Source organism: Nipponia nippon, unplaced genomic scaffold (genome assembly GCF_047370975.1).
Source record: "Nipponia nippon isolate SJK-2023a ecotype South Korea unplaced genomic scaffold, ASM4737097v1 scaffold_13, whole genome shotgun sequence".
In the NCBI taxonomy this organism is placed as follows: Eukaryota; Metazoa; Chordata; class Aves; order Pelecaniformes; family Threskiornithidae; genus Nipponia; species Nipponia nippon.
Window position 1 is genome coordinate 5,908,000 of NW_028262324.1, and position 21,382 is coordinate 5,929,381.

The 21,382-nt window shown below is 44.1% G+C and overlaps 1 protein-coding gene across 2 annotated transcripts; it reads right to left on the reverse strand.

Annotated features, from left to right (window-relative positions):
- Positions 1–2,339: 2,339 nt before the first annotated feature.
- On the reverse strand, positions 2,340–19,153 carry NPEPL1 (aminopeptidase like 1). 2 transcript variants are annotated; one of them, XM_087750271.1, is made up of 12 exons: positions 18,909–19,153; positions 17,509–17,694; positions 15,187–15,357; positions 12,474–12,563; positions 11,684–11,765; positions 11,342–11,484; positions 10,710–10,787; positions 6,956–7,056; positions 6,177–6,300; positions 4,827–5,003; positions 4,061–4,171; positions 2,340–3,236 (listed from the first exon to the last, which is right to left on the reverse strand). In XM_087750271.1, the coding sequence occupies exons 1-12, from the start codon at positions 19,056–19,058 to the stop codon at positions 3,078–3,080; spliced, it is 1,572 nt and encodes a 523-aa protein (XP_087606397.1). In that variant the 5' UTR covers positions 19,059–19,153; the 3' UTR covers positions 2,340–3,077. The 2 variants fall into 2 exon arrangements, with proteins under 2 accessions (XP_087606397.1, XP_087606398.1); XM_087750272.1 differs by having other exon boundaries at positions 3,097–3,236; positions 4,057–4,171.
- Between the last annotated feature and the right edge of the window lie 2,229 nt (positions 19,154–21,382).

The following is a 21,382-nucleotide window of genomic DNA, read 5'->3' on the forward strand; positions in this document are numbered from 1 at the left end:
GTTCTCTGCTTAGATACTGAGGTGATCCTCAGCAACTCACTGAGCCCTGTGCTGCTTCGTTATCTTTGAAGGGTTGGTCCAGGGTACCCGGCAGCGTGGAGGACCCAGGCCCTAGCAGCGTTTTACAAAACGATGCAGGTGCACACTGCCCACCGTAGCACCGTTTCTATTTACAGTTGCTGAAGCGGCACCAGAGGATACTTCAAGTGTAGTCACCTAAATCCCGAGGTCAGCCTCTGGTGTCTGGAACCGCTTCCCGCGAATAACCGTGCTGCTTTGAGCACACGGAGGGGACTGTAAAGCTAAATGTGTTCGTAATTGCGGAGCACTTGGTCAGGATGGCCACAGAGGCAGTAAGAACATCAGAAAGCTTTTGCGATGTGCTCATTTCAGGCTGCACAGCGATTAGCAGAAGCGGGGAGCGGCTGCAGAGACCAAATTCCAGCTTTGTGGCTCGATGCAAGCTTATTTCTCTTTGGTAACTATCCCACGTATTAAGTTCTGACACCGAGTATCTGCTACTTCTAAGGCAGTTTTGGGATCTCCCCGTTTGTAGATTGCCTCCAGGTCTCATACCAAGATGCCTCAGGGTGAACATTGCAGCAGAAGCTAAAATTGCCCATCGCCTAAAAGCAGGTAGGTAAATCCAGTGGAAGCTGGTCTTGGAGGAACTAAAATTCTGCTCGTTAGGGGCTTAGGAAACACTGTGAGCATAACAGGAATTATCCCAGTGCAAGCTCTGTGACACACAGGAGAGAATCATTTATTTGGTAAATACAGCTCACAAACCACTGTCTTGTGTAGGTCCAAAGCTTCTGCTCTAGAGAACACACCTCTTGTCTAAACAGAAGGAAATAATAATAATGTACATCAGGAATAGCAAGAGATTTTATTACGGAATTAAAAAAAAAAAATCCTTGATTTTTATTTTGTATCTCTGAAACAGAGGAAGCATTGGACCTTTTTACTGTTAGGTGTTGGATTGATTTGTTTTACTCTGCATAAGCAAATTTAAGCTGGTTTTCAGTGTTTGATTTCCTAGCTATTTATCCTGTTTGCTTTTCAGGTATTCCATATTAGATTTCTTTAATACTAGATATTTCTTTTTAAAGATGTCTTCTATTAAGTGCCTTCCAAATTAAATCCAGCAGAACACAGCAAAATTGAGGGATAATCAGTCATCAAAATCTAATTTTTCCTTTATCTGGGCTTGCTGCATTCAGTGAATAACATTAGAATTTAGCCTTACAGCACAAAACCGCAGGCTACTTTTTATGTAAAAATCTGCCTCATGTTGGCAAAACACTAAATTTCAAAGTTAGAATTGATTAATTTGAAGAGTGTTTCTATAGGATGGAGATTGAAGACCTGATTTCAGAGCACTGAAATTAGAACATTTTGCCATTAGCTTCAGCGAGCAGACTGAGTCAGTAACGACAATTAACTCTTCATCGACCCATTTCCCACATTTTTTGGTACCAGATAATGCTTTATACCGAGTGTCTACAATGACCAAAGGCAGAACTCATTTATATACAGATCTCCTAAAACTATGATCATGTGGACCAGGGAACCAAAACAGCAAGGGAGAAGCAAATACAGGAAGTGATGAAGTTCTGGGTTTTTTATTAAAAAAAAGTTACATTCTGCCTAAGAATCAAATATAGCCACAAAACCAAAATGAAAAATGTTTTTTCTCCCTTCTGCGTTAAGCTTTCCATGAGGTCTTTAATCAAAAAGACTCATGCCTAAACCAGACATGTACCTCATTGTTGGAACTCCATCTGAAACCTAGCACTAGTTCTCTCCAGAGATCACCTCCAGCACAAGGAAAGGTGTAATTCATCACAACTCAGCTTGACTTTATCTGCAAAGCAGCCAAAAGTGCGCGCTGGGTGGGATTTTTCACCATTGACACTCTGGTTGAGCCAAGAAATGTTTCCAAAGGCTGACGCTTGAACCACCGGGCAGGGACCGGCACTGATTAAAACTTGGTCACTCTGTTCCCGACTCTGCTGCTGACGTGACATAAATTGGGGCAAGTCACTTTCCGTGGGCGTCCAAGTCAAACTAGTGCTCGAGAGCTCCTTGTGACTGGCTTATACAGAAACTAATACTATGCATCCCTGATTACTGTTGAATGAAACAAATGAAGTGAATCAGCGTAAGTTCTTCAGAACTGCCCCAAACCATTCAGTATTAAGCTGTTACTCTATTAGGTCTGCTTTCAGATGTGTGAGTGCTGGGAAAAGGAATTGGAACAGAGTAATGATGTCGCGCACAAACTTTTGGAGCGCTCAGTGTTCTCAGAAATGTAAATGACACCATGAAACGCCACATGGGATACATAAGCTGCTTTAATAATAATAAATTTATTAAGTGGCAAGAAGCCACTCTGCTTTGTAAACCGATTTTACTCAATCACAGTCCCTCTATTTTTTTCCTCATTTAACATGAATACATTCTGCAACGTGTATGTGAAAGATTTATGTAGAGATATGTTCTGGACCACTCTCACTGATTTTACTGGTCAGAAAAACATTAAACATGCGGAAACAGCACCGTATTAAAACTATAGGCCTTTTCTCATTACATCTCCTTTGCTGCTAAGCTAAATTGTCACTGAATAAGCCAAGTCTACAGAGATTTTTTTCCTTGTCCTGTGTTCCGAGATGTAGTGGGGCCTGCAGAAATGTCTGATAAAACCTCACATATAATAAGTAATTCAGAAGGCTTTGTAAGCAATAGCTGCAGTTGCTTCTTCAGACTAGAGAGAGCTTCTCATGCATTAATGCACTTAGTTAGGTTTTGTAAGGGGCTCAGAGGAGGATGTGCCCTCTTCCTGATGCAGTTAGTTGAGCCTGGACTCTGCACCACTGATATTGTTCAGCAACTGTGTGCACCAATAATTTAAAAAAACCAAGAAATCAGGCTGTTTTAATCAGAAACAAGTAATAAATCTTATATGATAGTAAAAAAAATGGCAATTTCTGATGTGTGACATTTTCATTGCTTGAGAATGAATCAGTGCAAAGTGAGGTAACCCATGCACCCCGTCACTTAGGGCTGGGGACGCATTAAACCAGGCGCCGCCTTTTGGAATCCCTCTCCATATCTTCGGGGGGAGAGTCTCCATTGCAACCCAGAGGGGACACCATGTTTAGCAAAGGGTCTTCAGATGCCCCTCCAAACAGGGACAGCAACAAAGCCACGCCATAGCCAGTAGCTCGTTCACCCTAGGAAAAAAACAACCCACACAATTCACACTTCAGATTGTATAATTTGAATCTAGTTTTAATTTACCTACTCACTCAACAAGAGCAGTGATGGCACATGGGCACAGTGAATACTCGGGGTCCCTGGCAGGCCTGCTCAGCGTGTGCTTCTGTATCCTTACTGCTACTGGAATCTGTCCCGGTTACATGAAACCAACACATTGGTTGATTCACATGAGGACAGAGCTGATACTGACTCAAGGGTGGATTTATACTAGCATTGTTCAGGGCGGGGAATGTTCTGTCCAGCATGAGCATGGATTTCGAGTATGAGCTGAGTAAGTTGGGTTTAAAAAAAAGGAGACGGGGGAGTAAATTGTCTTGTTTTGTAGGAAAAAAGAATATACGCAAGTTCCACCAAAGGGAGGATGGGAAACCCCCAAGAGGAAACAAATGTTTTCTCTGCTGCAGGTCAGCAGGCAGGATGATCGACTATGGTCAATCATATTAAAACAATATGGGTGAAAATGGAAGGCTAGGATTATTGCCATGAACAGAAAGCAGACAAGTTGTCGAAGTTTACAATGATAAAGATATTGCTGATTAAAGTGACCGTTAGAATATTTTAAAACCAAAATGAAAAATATGAACAGATGAAGCTACCAAAACAAAGAAATTCCCAACACAGATGAAGAGTCAATACTTTTCAAAACAACTCTTCTCCACCTAATTCTCTCGCTTTGAATTTGATGGCACAGAATTCAGAGTATCTGCAGGCACAAGCAGTTTTCTTTACCCAGCTTGCTCACCCAGGAAAATATTGGAAGTCATATGAACATACTCACTGCATGAACAGGGGCAGCAATGTCTATATGGACCCAGACTCCAGGCCAGTCGAAGCCAATGTGAGAAGCAATGAAGAGCCCAGCACAGGAGCTTGGAGTATTGTCTCGGTCCTGTAGAAATAATAAAAATACAGTTGGTCTTGCAAGAAAAGAAAAGGTCAATGTTTTATTCTTGCCTACAGAAAAGACAGTTGTGCAAATCTAGTTCAGAGCTTAATGAATGGCCCTAAAACACAGTCTTGCAAACCAGCTATGCTGTAAATCCTTTGACTTAATCCCTGGTAGCAGTCTGGCCCTGCTCAATTCCTCTTCTGCCCAAGCTCCTTTCTGCAGTGTTTTTGGAACTCAGTGCACACTGTAACTCTCAAACACACAGCAAAAGCAGCTGCAGCAATCCCCGAGGCCTCTGTCCCCAATTTCCTGGTTTCTGCATTCCCAGTTACTGTCTCTGTTGATTATATATGATCTAAGGAATACTTGCCTTTACTTCTTAAACCATCTCCATCCAGGAATTTAGCATTCATCTCAGGGCCATGCTTAAAAGGCAAGCAGCCTACAACTGATGCTAAGTATCAGTGTAGTGACATATAGCCTGTAAAATCCCCAGGTAAAAGACCCTGAAGACCATAACTATATGGCCCATTTCCAAAAGATTACAGCCCACATGAAGTGCTTTCAGCCAGCCGTCAAGAGGCCAGCACATTATCTAGAAAACACACGTTGTTATGTAATAAATGAAATCTAAAAGAAAAAAAAAAAATCTTACTGCCACAGAGTTCTTCATATCAGCTACAGCAGAGGTAAATTCACTGAAGTGGAGCTCAGGGCAATACACAAGAGGATGGACCAAATCTCCACAGTTCCTGCCAGCTTTAACACAAGCCTTTTCCCACTCTTCGTTATTGGTAAGGACAGCAGCATGATACTTTCCTGTAGCAACTCCCTAGTGAGACAGAAGGCAAATCAGGAAGGAGTCGTCTTAGTTGTGCTGGGTAGGATGATTCTGTACTACTCTCTCTCAGCATTAACAGCTGCTTTCCATCTAACAAAACCACCAAGAAAAAACATGTCTCAAAACTACTCCACAAGATAGTGTTACAAACACAGAGACATTGTAGCTACCGTTGAATCTTTTAAAATTTCTGAAAATCCATTCTGCAGTGAAATAGTCTGCATTTGTCTGGCCTATTCAAACCACTGTCCCACAAAAATGTTTCTTTATAGTTACTGAGCAAGCAAACTATATCACTTTACAATTATTTATCCTTAGAAATAAAAATAAATCAACAATGAATTATAAATAAAATATCTAACACACACACACAGAGGATACCCCAATAATGTGGGTCAATCACGCAGTATGAACATAACATCCTCATTCATTGGAGAGGTTGCTTCCTTCCAAATATACAAAACCCAGAAGCCACCATCACATCAGTTTTCCAGTAGGACAATGATGGGACACTTTCAAAGGATTGATGTTTACACCAACATATGCAACATTCATGCTTTTAAAATTTGCCACCATTTCTTCTCCTGATATGAAGACCAATTCATTTTCTAGAAAATTAAACCACAAGAATCACTGGTTGTCAATATAACCTTCTATAAAACAGGAATAGATTTCAAAAAACAGTAGCATTAAATTTGTACCCTTGTGTCATTCTGTGTGTGACTTATGATGTAAGCCATTTTACGGACAAGAAAATTTCTTATCACTATCATCAAATCAGTTTTGCTAATTATAAAGCTACTGAACTGCAAACATTGAATACTGGATCGCTTACATCAGCTGCTACTGTCATCAGAAGAGTTCCATTTTTTCTTTAAGTATGCAAAAGCATAAAAGTTGCATAAAGACCAAAAAAACCCTGCTTGAGTAATGCAGTTATAAATGTAACACATTCACAGCACGTCATGTGCACAGAGGATTACAGTTTACTGGGGTTGCTGTTGGCAACTTTCTCTTGCACAAGTTTTGGAAGCCACCATCAGTCACAGCAGTTCACAGTATCTGCCTTCCACCAAAGGCTAGCAGGACAGAGGCACAGAAGCGTACGATGTGCAGACAGTAAAAGGATGCAGCCCCTGTCTGCTAGCAGTTCTGTATTGGTACCTGAGCTCCAGTAAGAGTGGCCATATCAAGAATGATATCAGCTCCAAGATCTTTGCATGCGTAAGCTACTCCATCAGCCAGTATCAGTCTACCTTCTGCATCAGTGTTATTGATTTCCACAGTTCTAGGAAGAAGAGAGGGCATTTAATACAACGGTGCTTCAGGCTGGAAGTTAAGACTCATCTGTCTGGACTAGAATACTGGATGAGAAAGCAGACTCAAACTTAATGTACTTCCTTATTTGACTCTGCAAGTCTGTACGGCTGCTTATTCCCCAGCTGCAAGCACCCAGGCAGAGCACACGTGGAAAAGGGCGATAACAGTACTGCCCTCATGGTTCGGTCTACTTGTTGGGCCTGCATAATGCCTAGCAGGTTGAGCTGGGATTTTACAAATTACTGCCGTACAAAGAGGTATCATACTCTGCTTAAAACAAGAAGAGATTCTTATACAGTGGTAGCCTGCCTCTGCGAGTGAGACAACATAGACTACAAATGGACACAGAAAACTGGTTGTACTGGAAAAACGCCTAAACCTGAGGGCTTTAAGGAAACTTGAGCTCATGATATATGATAAGTATTTTGATGTGTATTTACATACCCAACAGGAAACTCTAAGCACACTTAAAACTCACTACTGTGGCTGTCTGAAATACTATTATCAATATTTAGGGAAGCTGATGTGAGAAAGGTTCACAGTCTGCATGGTACTCGGATAAATAGAACCAAAGCTGATGTTTCCTCTGAATGTTTCTATGAAAAGGGTAGGTACAATCTTACTTTCCAGAGTAAAGAACATGAATGTCATCAGGTCTTGTTGCACGTGGTCCAACTGCATTCTCAGCCAAACAAAAAACAGCGTGAAGATTGTCTTTAAAACCCTGTAACAACAACAGGAGAGAAATGGCTTTTGATTCACATCAAGCTAATTTATTGGGACTGAAATCAATGAGGGATTATGCCTTCTTGACAGCAATGCCACTAATTATATGGGAAATCTGTGAGGAATGTCTTATATCTTGAAGCTGAGGCCGACAGCTATAGAAAGCAGGCGAGGAGGTAACATCTAATACTGATTTTAGAATTCTCACTGAGAGTGCATAAAAGCCCATATGCATGTGACAGACAAATGGGGAAGGGATCTAGAAAGCCCGTGTCAATTAAGCAGTGATCACTACAATCTTCTCTCAGTGGCGAGGTATCCGAATTAAAACATCTTTTGTACGCACTGTGCAGATGTGACTGGAGGGGGTTATGTTTAGTCAAACCTGATTCCCTGGGAAGAACACATTCAGCTCTTTACAGCCAGCTCCAGTAAGATCTTCACAAGCACAATTCCAAAGCCCACTGAGCTCACCCGAAAACTGCCAGGCTCACCAAAACCAAACCCTAAGTCACTAAACTACAGTACCTCTGTACGAAAATCAGTAGAATACGTCTCCGAAGATGCAACGCTTCACTCATCTAATTTTAATACAACTGTAACATAGACTCACACCAGAGATCACAAACAACATGTCCAGACTGTTTAACTCCTTCACCTTTTGTAGCCACAAAGGAAAGATCCAAGTAACGGATGTGTTCAACATGACAATTACAAACGCTTGCGAGAAGACATTACACAGCCAGTCAGGATGCTTAGGATTTTTCTCCAAACCCTGTATTTTCCACTGATTTTATTTAGTTTCCAACAACAACAAAGATACAAGTGGGGCCATTTGAGAAACCTGAGCTCCTTCCCATCATATCTGCCACACTGGGGAAGAGTCTACAGTAACAGTGGAAAATTATGGAAATAATAAATGCTAATACGCAGCCATTTGTGAACTGTATACTTTCCCTAAAAAACCAACCCCAGGTGAACAGATTCCATCTCTGAGAATTTTGTTGGAAAGTAACTTTGATTGTGGCAATCCTGGAACGTGGTGGTACTCCATGTCTCAGTGGATCACCCAGCTGCCAACAACACAGCTCGCTGCCCTTCAGCATCTAATCTGCACCACAGGTCAGCTACACACCACCAGGATCTATCCTCTCTCTTTCCATGTAAAACAAAAATATCCATAGCTAAGATGAATTTGGGTTGGTTTTTATTTTTTTCTGGGGGGGTGCAGTGTGGGTGTTTGGTGTTTTTTTTTTTTCATGTATCATTCCTGCTGGGAGGCACACAGCATTTCCAAACTTTTTTTTTTCCCCTTAGCCTCCTCTCTTCTGGCATATCCCATTCTGCTTTACATTCATGTAAAATCAAGCGCTTATATGGTTATGGATGATATTTTAAAATGTATGATGATTTTGTTATTTATACAATGGCTATATTGTGTGGAGGTATCCTAGGAACAGAAAGGGAGACAGCAGCATTTAACAAATAAAAATATAGTTCCTCCTCAACTGGGACGGCCAGCCTTAAAAAAATCAAATTCCTAGGGAAACCAGGGTCAGTTTTACTGTTTATCTCTTGATAAAAGTCCGTAGCTGAAGAAATCTGGACTTGCTGAATCAGCTCATGTTCTGAAGTCTAAAGAGCAAATGCATCAATCAAAACCTTTCAAAATAATGGGCAGCAACTAGAAGCCATAAAGTAACTTGCGGTTCCCAGTCCAGCCAGCGGGCAAACAGCATCATTGACGAGATAACCTTCCATCTCTGACCCTTTGCTCTTCCAAAGCCGTCTGTGCAGCAAAAACCTGACTCTGTTCACAGTCTCTCACTGGACTGTACCAAATTTTCCTCCTCCAAGGGGGAGATGTGGTTAATCTATTTTCAAAAAGGGAAAACCCTCTTCCAGTATCAGTTGCCTTTTCCTGAATCCCATTCTGCCTGTAGCTCTTTAAAAGCAGGATTCACTATGTTAACATGCAGGATCAAGAAGGATTTCAACAATTTAAGTGAATGTTTTTCTCTTCTCCCTTGTGCTGGAAAGCTCACAACGGATGAAACGCATCTTTCTAGGAAAAATCACTTGCTTAATTTTGCTATCCAAAGCCTTTTTAAATCATATTGTAAAACTGTTGAACAGCATGTAGGCAGATATTTTCTGAAGATGAATAATAACCTCTGCCCCTCTTCCCACGGAACTTTCTATCCAACACACGTTTCCAACTTCAGTCTCTGTGACAAAGCATAGCTAATTTAAACCCCTTCTAGCTTTGTATTATTCTTAAAAGCATTTAAAAAAAACCCATCTTGAAACAGTAACGACAAATTCTTTCCACTGCCTATCTGAATACACTTTCTGTAGGGATTTCATGAACAGGTCTTCTTACATGAGGTTGTAAAATTAGGCAGTGAGATCATTCTTTTGTTTTTAACAGATTTCTTGTGAGGTATGACAGCTTCTTCAGGCTCAGATTGTCCAAACATATTACTACCAGTTTATTCATTGTTACAATAACTGCGTATGAAACGAGAGATCACTTATGTTCACACCTACTGTGATTGTGAATGCAACTTCTCTCAGTGCAGATAATTACACACAAAACTACTGTGGAAACAAGGACTGAATCACCAAAAGAAGGTACCAATATCCATGGCTGTCCCAGACTCTCCCAAAGCATTAAGTTCTAGCTCTTGTCCTTTGCAAACGCGTGATCTAACTTTCTGAAGGACTTAGTTACGGAAAGGTAGCTGTTTTGCCTAAGATGCAGCTCACAAATCTGTTTTCAATTTTAAGTCTCTGCAGATAACTGTGAAGTTTACAATCTTTCCACATCAAACATGCTGCTAGGGCCAAGGCACAGAGCTAAACTATTGAGAAATGGGAATTTGGCACTGATTGTCCCCTGGACAAAGCTTCCCTCAGATCTATGCATTAATCTGCAGCAGTAAATGTTCTTTGAACTTTGGATACTCCTTGGAGGCAATAGCTGCTCTGTCAGCAAGACTCAGTGACTGGATTTGCGGAGAGGGCAGAGTTTTATTGGCAGCGGCCACTCCTTTTCCACAGTTCAGATTGTTAAAGCACAATATGCATTTTTTTAATTCTTCATATTTCAATACCTGGCTTCCTCTCAGCTCCCCTACTATTTTCTGACCACAGGAGCAAACCAACAAGCAGCTCCTGATGAGACTAGAGCTGCCACTTCCCCAGTAAGTTAATATTAGAACTGGCACAGGATTTGCAATATGGACAGACTTCATATCCCAGAGTCACTCATCCCCTTCTTTGCTAAGGGGACGACAGCTGCCCCAAATCCCACAGCTTAAACAAAATCAGCACTGGATAACTCAAGTATAAATCTGATTCAAGGAACCAGAAACCACTCAGTCCGCAGAACAAACCCTGAAATTCAAGAAAGACTCTTAAAAAAAAACTAGCACTCAAGGAATTTCTCAGAATTCTCAAGATCCCGGTAAAGATTTGAAATATTTTCCTGAAATAGCAGAAAGAGCAGAGTGCCTCAAGATCACGAATAGCAGTGGCAGGTCAAACTTCAGGATCAGACTGGTCCCCATATCTGGGAATGTATCCAAAAGGCAGACTGCTCCTTGGCAATACTGGGCTACATGATATCAATTAACACATTTTACTTACTTGCTTTACAGTGGCTTTGAAGGCACCCAAAATAGCAGCTGCTCCACCACAGTCTCGTTTCATTCCAGGCATAGTAGTCTGTTTAAACAGAACCACAGATTTTTTTTTTTTCTTTAAAAGAAAATTTCACAGTATTGCTTGCTAAAACTAGTATTTCTGATGCTTCTGTAACTCTGGTCTTGACAGTAACTCAACTGTAACAGAAACACAGAACACGTGCATCTGCTTATTGGTGGATCTTGCCTTAGAACTTGAATATACTAAACTCTGCTGCTAATTTGTTAGAAAAAAGAAAAAGGTTGTTTACAAGATTCATGCTGAGGCCAACTCAAATGAACCTATTCAGATCTGTCTCCAAAATCAGAAATTAAACATCGTTGTTTCTAGCTTTCTCCTAGCAGTGGGCAACACTTAGAGGGTAAAACATCAGGTAGCTACTTAACTGCTCTGTAAAGTGTTCCTTGAATCCTATTTGGTCTTCTCCCCTGGTAGTTTGTGTCCATATGGATGACAGTAGACCAAGTGTTTACTCAAATAAATATACTTCCTGTTCCTACAGACATTAACTGAATTATTTCCATCAGAAAACAACATTGTAAGCAAAGGCAGCAGCAGAACAAGTGTTTATGTACCTTTCCCTTAATGCTGAGTCCTCCAGTGTCATACACAATACCTTTGCCCACCCATGCAATGGTCTGTGTAGCACCATCTGGAGTGTGACTGAGAACTGCTAGCGCTGGAGGATGCAGAGCTGCCTTACCAACTCCATAGATACCTGGAAAACAGAGAATTAAACCACTTGTGGGGAAGAAAGCCTGTAGGGAGCAATCTGTGGCTACTTTCTATAAAACATCTTGGAATACTATGGGCAATAAAACCGCTTCAAAAATGTGCAAATAAAACATTACAATGGAGATGGCAAAACATTCCAATTAACTTCGAGGGATAAAAGCTGAATTTTCAATGACATATACCTCCAAAGCCTTTCTCTTTCAGCTCCTCATCTCGAATAATGGTAGGAGTAATCCCAAGATCCTTGCCAACTTTTTTGATTTCCTTAATCATTAAAAGAAAAAGGACATTGTCAGTCAGTCATCAGAAGGACACATTTGTGTCTTTCCACACATATGGGCACTGCACACATGGGCACCCAAGGGTTCTGTGTGATTTTTGCACGCATAGACATACAAACATTCACAATTTTGGGAGTGGTGCTGGTTTTCCAATGGCCTAATTTCACCGAGACATCCTTGACTTACTATGGCATGAAATACAAACTTGACTTTTAAGCTCCACCAATAAAAGAAATCTTCAGAGGTAAAGGCCAGCTGTTCACTCTAGTGGATCATGATGCAATAGGACAGGAATACTTTCATTCTCAGCAGCCTTCCAGATCTTTATGATAAAACTTATTTGGAAACATGTCAACTTCCATCCCATAATTTCAGAAACACTTATCACCATCAGGCTTAAGACAACATTAGCACTGGCAAAGAAGCCAGCGTCACGACCAAATCAAAAACTCATGTCTTCTGACTCCCAGTGCCTTACCCCAAGCTGTACACTCTGCCTCCTTCCAACTTATCAAAGTTCTATGAAATATTAAAGGCCAAAGGAATACCCTCAGCATCCTTGGACAGGTTCTTTGATGTGCTTCCCACTAGCTGACATACAGGTTTTGTTAAGAGATAGCAACACTAGTTCTTGATTACTGTAGTCTACACTTACAATTAGTAACTCTTACTCAGCAGGTGTATTACCTACCTCCAGGAAGTTATCCGTGTTCATCTCATTGCATGGGGTGTCCACAATTCGAGCAGCCAGTCTGACTCCTTCTGTAGCACTTGCCAGACACTATGAGAAGACGTGAGCACACTTGAGAACTGGCCTTGGTTTGGCTGGTTTTCTGCATAGCTTTGCATTTAGTCCTATGCAGCCTACACCAGATGTGTGATTCCTCTGGAGCACAGTAATGCTTAACTGCAACCCACCACAGGCAGTTGTACAGCATTAAAGAATGTCAAACAAGCTAACCATTATTTTTTTCTATGTGTTAAGCTTAAGTTATTTTTCCCTGTGCTCTAATTTCTAAGCAACTGTATTCCTTCCCACAGTGAATTGATATTGCAAATTTAGTAGCCTTCTCCACTATCAAAGTGAGACCAAGAAGGCAATGCGAGGTGGAGGAAAGAAAGGTAAGAGGAAGCCCATTCAGGAAGTCACAATGAGCTTGTAGGCCGCTCGGACTGGAAACCCGCAGAGATTACATCACCTACAACATGGCAAACTGGAAAGTTTATATATGGCAGGCAGAGTGGCTGAGTGCAATAAGGATTACTACCATAAGACATATGGCAGGCCCATGGGGAATGTGGAATATTTCATATTTGTGTAAAACATGCACGCATCTGTTTCCTCGTTCCTGTGGCAAAACGGACTGACCCTCAGCTGGACTGAGTAAAAACTTATCTAAGCAAGACTGGACAGAATCAAAATGGTCGCCAGTGAGCATGCCAAGGCTGCTTCCTTGAAGAAGGACCCTCCTGGCAAAAAGGACAACAAGGGCACCAGACACTAAGCTTCAACTTTTAACTCCTGTCAATCAACAACTTGAAACTAAAAGACTAGGTGGAAGGAAACTTTGTTCAAGCTTTCCAGTAGCCACACTACACTGAAGACCACACACAGCAGACGGGTGAGTCAAGATGGGTTTCAAAGGAATCTGAAGTGTTGGATAGTCATCCATGCTGAGGTATCTGAAGTTTGGCTTGGCCAGACTGGCCTAAGGACTCTATACCTTCTGTAGCCCAGCACACTCATAAACCTTGGCTTGCTTTGGAATGCTGCCCAATTCCCTACAATTACTTTTGATTGCTTTACTTCCCCTAAAGGGATAAGGACCTCCTCAGGAGCCAAGCTAGGTTTGGCGTGATTCACCATTAGGGCCATGCATGTAAATGGAGGTGCTCTAATGCAAAGGCCAAGTCCGAGGGAAACGATATGACTTACAGAAATAAGCTGTGCCTGGGTTTGGCTTCCAGGGTACTCTAGAGAACCTGGATAATGGCAGCCTTTAATATGTGCCTTGTAAAACTATGACAATCCCTGCTAGTTCTCACCATAAAATATCCTGGACAATGCAATAGGTGCAAAATACAGCAACATTCCAAAGGAGAGGCTTAGCTAAAAAAATCCTACCACATGCCTCTTCCGTGCTCTACATTAGCTGTCTGGTGCTGGTTGAATTTAAGTGGTGAAAACTTAGCTTGGAGGAAGCCAGCAATGTTTTTGGCATTGACATCAAGGGCAAGAACAGGAGGTAGAAATAATTTTGACTTTGTTTTTTAGTTATAAATAACCCAAGCAGTTTGGAATCTACCTATCTGAAGGAACTATTTTTTTTTTTTCTGATTTGGGGCATGGAAAAATTGAGTGATCAACAGTTGTACTCAAAGCATGTCTGTCGCTTTCCTGAAAACTGGTCTGGCATCATTTGCTGTGGCCAAATCAGTTCATAGAGTAAGGACAAAGTACGGAGGAAAAGATACTGAAAGAAAAAAAAAAAATACCCTAAAGCTGCAATTCTGTGAATTTCAGATGCAGCAATACCATATCCTTTGTCAAATCCATTGCCAAAATTTTTAAGGGATTTGTGTAACCTCACTGACTGATCAGCTAAGTCAGTGTCCATCTGTACTGAAGCACAGAACCTGGAGAACTGAACGGGAAGTTGCCTAACACCTCAAGTGCAAACCTTGGAATAGCTTTTAAGTTAGGATCTTGAAAAGGAATGACGTAGCATACTAAAAGTTTCTTGATGTGGAGTTTCCTCTCTGTAATAGTCATGTGCAAGGGAAACAGTCTTTGATTATCCGTTATTGAAAGATGACTTAGTCATACTTAACTGTTACGTATAGCTCATCCCCAAGCTGTATCATTTCTTAGGGTCTTGTTTCTGGCTACATTCTGCTAGAAAAACTCAGCCAAAGAGGTACATCAGACAGAAATATCAGAGGCCGTATGTGATCCCAGAATAAGCAACTTTTAGTGACTTCACTGTAATATTCACCTGCACAGCCACATACAGATTTTGCTGGGGTAAAAGAAAATGAGAAGCCTACACACCAAAGGCAATGTAACATTAAAGGCTAAAAAGCGCACTATTTGCATCTATGATAAACATGAGAAAAGAGAACTTTTCTTTGTGCTACTTGTCTGGTGTTTTCCACCCCTGAAATCTAAATTATGAATAACATCTTCAGCCTTAGCTGCAGTAATATGCTCGATATTTCTACTCACAGGTGCTGTGAACTGATCAATTTCAAGGAACTTTGACCTAGGACAATTTATTACTTTAGATACACCACCTATTCCGTGTGTAGCCTGAGACAGATGTATTTGTGCATGCACGAAATTGAAGAAAAAAAATTCAGGGAATAATGGAAAAAAATGATGATGAAAAACCTCAAAATCTTACTTTAAGTGTTGCCACTTCTATTGGTCCATTGTTTTGTCCAACCAGGAAAAACTCTACTGTTACGGTTTTCTTCTCTGTGCGTCTTGATGCACTGGACCGATGTGTGAACAACGGGAAAGCTCTGGCCAATGCACAAGCAGAAGCAAAGACTTCAGACCGCTCGCAGACCATCTGAAACACCAGCCAGAAGACAAACAAGTCAGACAACATTAGTGATGTGGAAGACTACCTTTAAAAGCATGTTACCTGTGACATTATTGGTGAAGAGGGGGGACTAAAAAAGAGGGGGTGGGTGGGAAATACCCGATGTCTGAATCAAGACATACTCGTACGTCATGTTTTGCATGGATGGAGCGGCAGTACGAACAGTACTACATTGAACTGGTTCAGTTCATTTCCCATACGGAAATGAATTACACTGCTGGACTTGACTGTGTGGGAATTAGTACATCCTTACAAGGGAGCTAGACTGCTTTAATTATACTAGTGCAATTAACACAGGTTAGCCTACAGATCAAGACAAAAAAACCCATCTATATCTGTTTGAAACAAATGAAACAAAGACAGAAATGATAGGAGAATGTGGCTAATATCAACCCAACAGCTTTTTAACATGTAGAATATTTTTCTGAAGTTCATTACAGAAATTACCAATGGAAAACAGTCTTAGCTAAACATTTTCAAAGTTAATTACAAGGGAAAAAAATTAAGTCGTTATTACTCTTGCTTTCCCAAGTGAAGAGTGTAATTAGATTTTGTTACTGACACTGACTATAGGAGTCTTCTCTAACAACCTAGAAATCTGAATTCATCTGGAGAAGTCATAGAAACAAATAGCAAATTCATCAGGCTCATATAGAAGATGACCAAAGAAGTCCAAGAGCTTGTCCTGCAAAGGACTTACATCGGAGCATTAGTTTGCAGTAAGACTTAAAAACTCATTCAATAACACAAACAGCACCTTAGAATCATAGAATCGTTAAGGTTGGAAAAGACCCTTAAGATCATCGAGGCCAACCGTTAACTTATCACTGCCAAGTCCACCACTAAACCATGTCCTCAAGCACCACGTCTATCCGTCCTTTAAATACCTCCAGGGATGGAGACTCAACCACTTCCTTGGGCAGCCTGTTCCAATCCTTGACCACCCTTTCGGTGAAGAAGTTTTTCCTAATATCCAACCTAAACCTCCCCTGGCGCAGCTTGAGGCCATTTCCTCTCATCCTATCACCTGTTACTAGGGAGAAGAGACCGACCCCCACCTCGCTACAGCCTCCTTTCAGGTAGTTGGAGAGAGCGATGAGGTCTCCCCTCAGCCTCCTTTTCTCCAGGCTGAACAACCCCAGCTCCCTCAGCTCATAAGAGTTGTGCCCTAGACCCTTCACCAACTTCATTGCCCTTCTCTGGACACGCTCCAGCACCTCATTGTCGTCCTTGTAGTGAGGGGCCCAAACCTGAACCCAGTACTCGAGGTGCGGCCTCACCAGTGCCCAGTACAGGGGCACCATCACCTCCCTGGTCCTGCTGGCCACACTATTCCTGATACAGGCCAGGATGCCATTGGCCCTCTTGGCCACCTGGGCACATTGCTGGCTCATGTTCAGGCGGCTGTCAACCAACACCCCCAGGTCCTTTTCTGCCAGGCAGCTCTCCAGCCACTCCTCCCCAAGCCTGTAGCGTTGCATGGGGTTGTTGTGACCCAAGTACAGGACCCAGCACTGAGCCTTGTTGAATCTCACGCAGCTGGCCCCGGCCCATCGATCCAGCCTGTCCAGGTCCCTCTGTACGGCCTTCCTGCCCTCCAGCAGATCGACACTCCCACCCAACTTGGTGTCATCTGCAAACTTAGTGAGGGTGCACTCAATCCCCTCATCCAGATCATCAATGAAGATGTTGAACAGGACCAGCCCCAACACTGAGCCCTGGTGAACACCATTCATGACCGGCCGCCACCTTAAATGGGTTATGCAATATAGACATAGCACTCTGCGTGCAGGCTACGTCAATCTGCTAAAGCAGGTACTAATGTCATAAATCCTAGTTCGAAAAAAGCCACTACCGGTTCCCTTTGCATGGATGTTTCTAGCTGAAGGTATTCCATACATATCCAGCCTTAATCCCCTCCAACTGCTTGAGCGTGCATAAGCTGTTATAGTTGGGTCTTGTTTACGCATCACTGCAAAACCACTTACAAATGTCAGTATAATTATATCGGTAAAACTTGCCCACCTCCAGTCTCCTTGGATACAGCTAAAATCCTGAAAAGTCAAGAAAATACTTGACTAAACATCTCACCAGAAGCATTTTCAAGCAGACACTTACAACAATACATCTGTTGACACCTCCTGGAAGGCAATTTCTAACCAGCCGGGTGATGAACTGAGCTGCAGATGGACTATTGTGTCGGCTGACCCTGGAAGGCAAAGCGGCCACAGTGGCGTAATTCAGGTAGAGAGGACAGCTGTCGGTGGGGTTTGGATTCAGAGTGCTTAAAGCGGATTGCCATATCTGGGGAGAGAAGGAGAATTTAAAGAACTATATCAGACTTTTCTTTCCATCTCATTGCCACTGTATTTAGGCACTCTTCAATTACAGGATTTTAGGTGTTGGATACAAAGAAATTGTGCGCACACTATTAAATGCAATAACCTCTAAAGTGAGAAGAAACAGGAAATACGACGAACCCGTTTATTAGCCAGAAAATACAAATGCGCTTTCCACTGCAAGCATCTCTTTTAAGCCATGTGAATTACAATTTAAAACCACACCATATCGTGCAGAGGCTGCTTCAGAGCTTTTTTTAAGTTGAGACAGTTTTCCTAGTGATAAATGGATTGATTTACTAGTCCTGAGTTATTGTTTCACATAGCAATTTAATTAAAAGCAAACAAAAAAAGAAGGCTAGAGATTGCCATAAGAGATTCGGGAGTCCAGCAAAAAAACCGTGCCAAACATCTAGCGACCTAAAAGCCGCGATGCAAAACATTTATCATTTTCCCACAAGCCATCAACACCACCTAAATAAAACCAGGTCCGCGCACCCCGCCGCCGCAGCTGAAAGCGGGGGAGGGGGAAGCGCTGCCACCTCGCTCACCCCGGGCAGGGAGCGAGGCTCGGCCTCCCGCTGCCCCCCCGGCCCCGGGAGCGCGGGTTTCGGCCAGGACGTTAATCGCCGACATCCCTCCTCACCTCACGGGCGGGCGCAGCGCCTTCACCGCCCAGGCGGGCGCGAGGGGCGCGGGGGCGCAGCCGCGGAGCTCCGGCCGCGGGCGGGGAAGGGTCCCCCCCGCCGCAGCAACAAGCTCCTGCCGGACCCCGCTGCCGCCCCCGAGCCGGCCCGCTGAGCGCGGCGCCGACCGGCTCATCTCCCCGTTATTTGACCGTTAAGGGCGGCTCCGAGGGTCTCACGGGGTAAAACCCGCCGGCTCGGGGGCCGGAGGCCGGGTTCCCCTCCCGCGGGCCCGGCAGGCTCCTTCCCGGCAGGCCCCGGCGCCGCGCCGGCAGCCGCAGGCCGGGCGAGCCCCCGCCTCCCCCGCACCACGAGGCCGCGGCCGGGGCCGGGGCCGGGGCCGGGGCGGGCAGACGCGGCCTCGGGGGGTCCGCGGGCGCCCCGGGGGGCGGTGCCGGGGCGGGGGCCGCGCTGCCCCCCGCGCCGGGGCCGCCGCCTCAGCGGGGTGTTGGGGGGACGGGGGCGCCGCGCTCCCGCCGCGGCCCGGCCTCACCTCCTCGGTGACCCGCGGCTGCAGCTTGCCCCGCAGCTGGGCCCAGGGCAGGCGGTGGAGGTTGTGGAGCTGGCCCAGGACGAGCAGCGGGCGGCTCTGCGGGTCCGCCTCGCCGGCGCTGGCCTGGAACTCCAGCTGCACGTTCGCCATCTTCCTGCCCCCGGCCCGGCTTCGGCTCGGCCCGGCCCGGCCCGGCCCGGCCCGTCCGCACGGCTCCGCCCCGGCGCCCGGCGCCGGCTCGGCGGGGCGGGCACCTCGGCGGCGCGGGCGGCCCCCGGCGGCCACGCCGGGCACCGCAGGCGGGCAGCGCGTCGGGCCGGGCGGGGCGCGGGACCCGGATGCGGCGGCGGGAGCCGGCCCGGGCCGCGGCGGCCTCCCCGCGCCCTTCCGAACCGGGCCCCGCCGCGCTGCGGCCCCTCGCAGCCCCGGCAGGGGACGGGCGGCCTGGACTCAGCACCCAGGCGCGGTCTGCGGCCCGTCGGCAGCGGGAGTGCCCCGCACGGGGCGCGCGTAACGGCGGTGCCCGCGCCCGGAGCCCTGGGCGAGAAAAGCGCCTTGTGCCGGGCCTGCGTGGGCGACCCGGGTTTCAGCGAACACGCGAGTAGGTCGGGGGGGTTGCGGCTTCCCAGGTTACAGAGGAAAATGGAAAAAAAATACACGGTAACACTGCTGTGCAAGTGCGAGAGCCCCTGTGTCTTACTGCGTGCATCAAATCGTACGGGGTGTTTTCAGAGGGGGAAAGGTATTGGCACTAACGCAGCTACCTCCGTGTGCGACTGAAATGCAATGGTATCAAGCCGAAAGTCTGTATTTCCCCTTCATAATACCATTTTAGGATGGAAATGCTTCATTTTGCAAGTGTGAAGCTGCATAGGAATAAAAACGGAAAAAGCTGAATTCTTCTTTTCCTCATGAAGTTAAATATTGGATAAAATGTACTGGTAAAAGACGTTCCAGAAACAGAGGAAACAGCCAAAATACGCTCCAAGGTACAGCACGGGGATTCATTAAAAGGAGACGCTGTTTTCCAAACACCTGCTTTAATAGTAAATTTAAATGTTTGTTTTAAATATAATAGGGTATCCTCATCTTTTTATATTTGCCAGTCACCTATTCATGTCAAGTCAGTAGGGAATCAATACTTCTTAATCTGTAGCTATGAAAGCTAGGAAAATCTAAACATCAGAAAGGGAGTGCACTTCCACTTATACTGGAAATGTGAATGCTGATGCATTTAATGGAAATAATACATCTAAAAAGAAAAAAAAATTAGGTTGAATTGCAGAAAAAGCTTCCTTAGAGTAAGGTCTTATTTGGTCTCTGAAGGGACATTACGGAAACTTTATTGCCCGATACATTTAAGATTAGCCTGAATAAAAGATCTAGCACAATCTGTTGCAGAGGTCAGTCGTGCATCCTCACAGACTGGACGGGATAACTCAATAAATGAGCTCCAGCTCCACCTTTTCCGAGTCTCTTTACAAACGGGGGGCTCACTATTACTCCAACGCATATAGTCAGCGTGGGAGATAGGAAAGACAACAACACACAGCAATTATTTCAGGACTGAGACATTCAAAAGGCTCAACCAGGCAGTAAGCTCCTCGTCACCGAGTACAAATTCTGCCATTCCTGCTACTGCAAGAATACCAGTACAGCGCTGTCCCTGACCCCACGTTATCCGACAGGTAAACAAAGCACTGGGAAATACTCACCCAAGCCTCGATCCCTCCTTCGTTACAGCTAAGGACAGCAGAGGAGGGTCCTAGTCAAGGCAACAGACAGAGAAAATCAGCTCTAGCTACGGTACAGAAACTTTCTACTTACGTTCCACCAACAGTAGCTGCAAACATTTCTGCTCGTACGAGCCACAGCGGAAGCTGGAGCATGGACCGGTCTTCCATGGTCACTCCAATTATTGATCCTCTGCAAGTATTTATGGAGCTAAGCCACTCAAACATAATCTTACATAATCCATCATAATTAATATGCAAAATCATAATGGATTCCCTGTTTTAATGAATTTTAATTTATCTAGGAAGGCTGTTGGGTTTGGGGTTGGTTTGGGGGTTTTTTGTTTGTTTTTTTTAATAGTAAATACACATTTTTTCCAACAAAATCAGTTTCACTGTCACCTATCCAAGAACTTACGTTTTGCAAGGCTGCACCAAAAGCAAAGTTTCCAAGGATTTAAGCAAAGGAGATAAGATTTCTTTGTGTAAGTGTTTCATAAAAGCAAACCTTAAATCAGTACAGTCTAGGCAGCCTCACTGAACACTGCATCCATTATATTCATCCAAATTTTTAGCACGTTTCAAAAATCACCAAGCAAGAAACTAATTCTTCCATTTTACTTTTCAGTTTCTAGAGGCGGCTTGCAGTAGAAATAAATTTGCTATTACAGTGCTTTTAATACCGTCATTTTCACGTATCACTAGAATTAACTTCAGTTAACACGGAGTAGCAGCTCATTT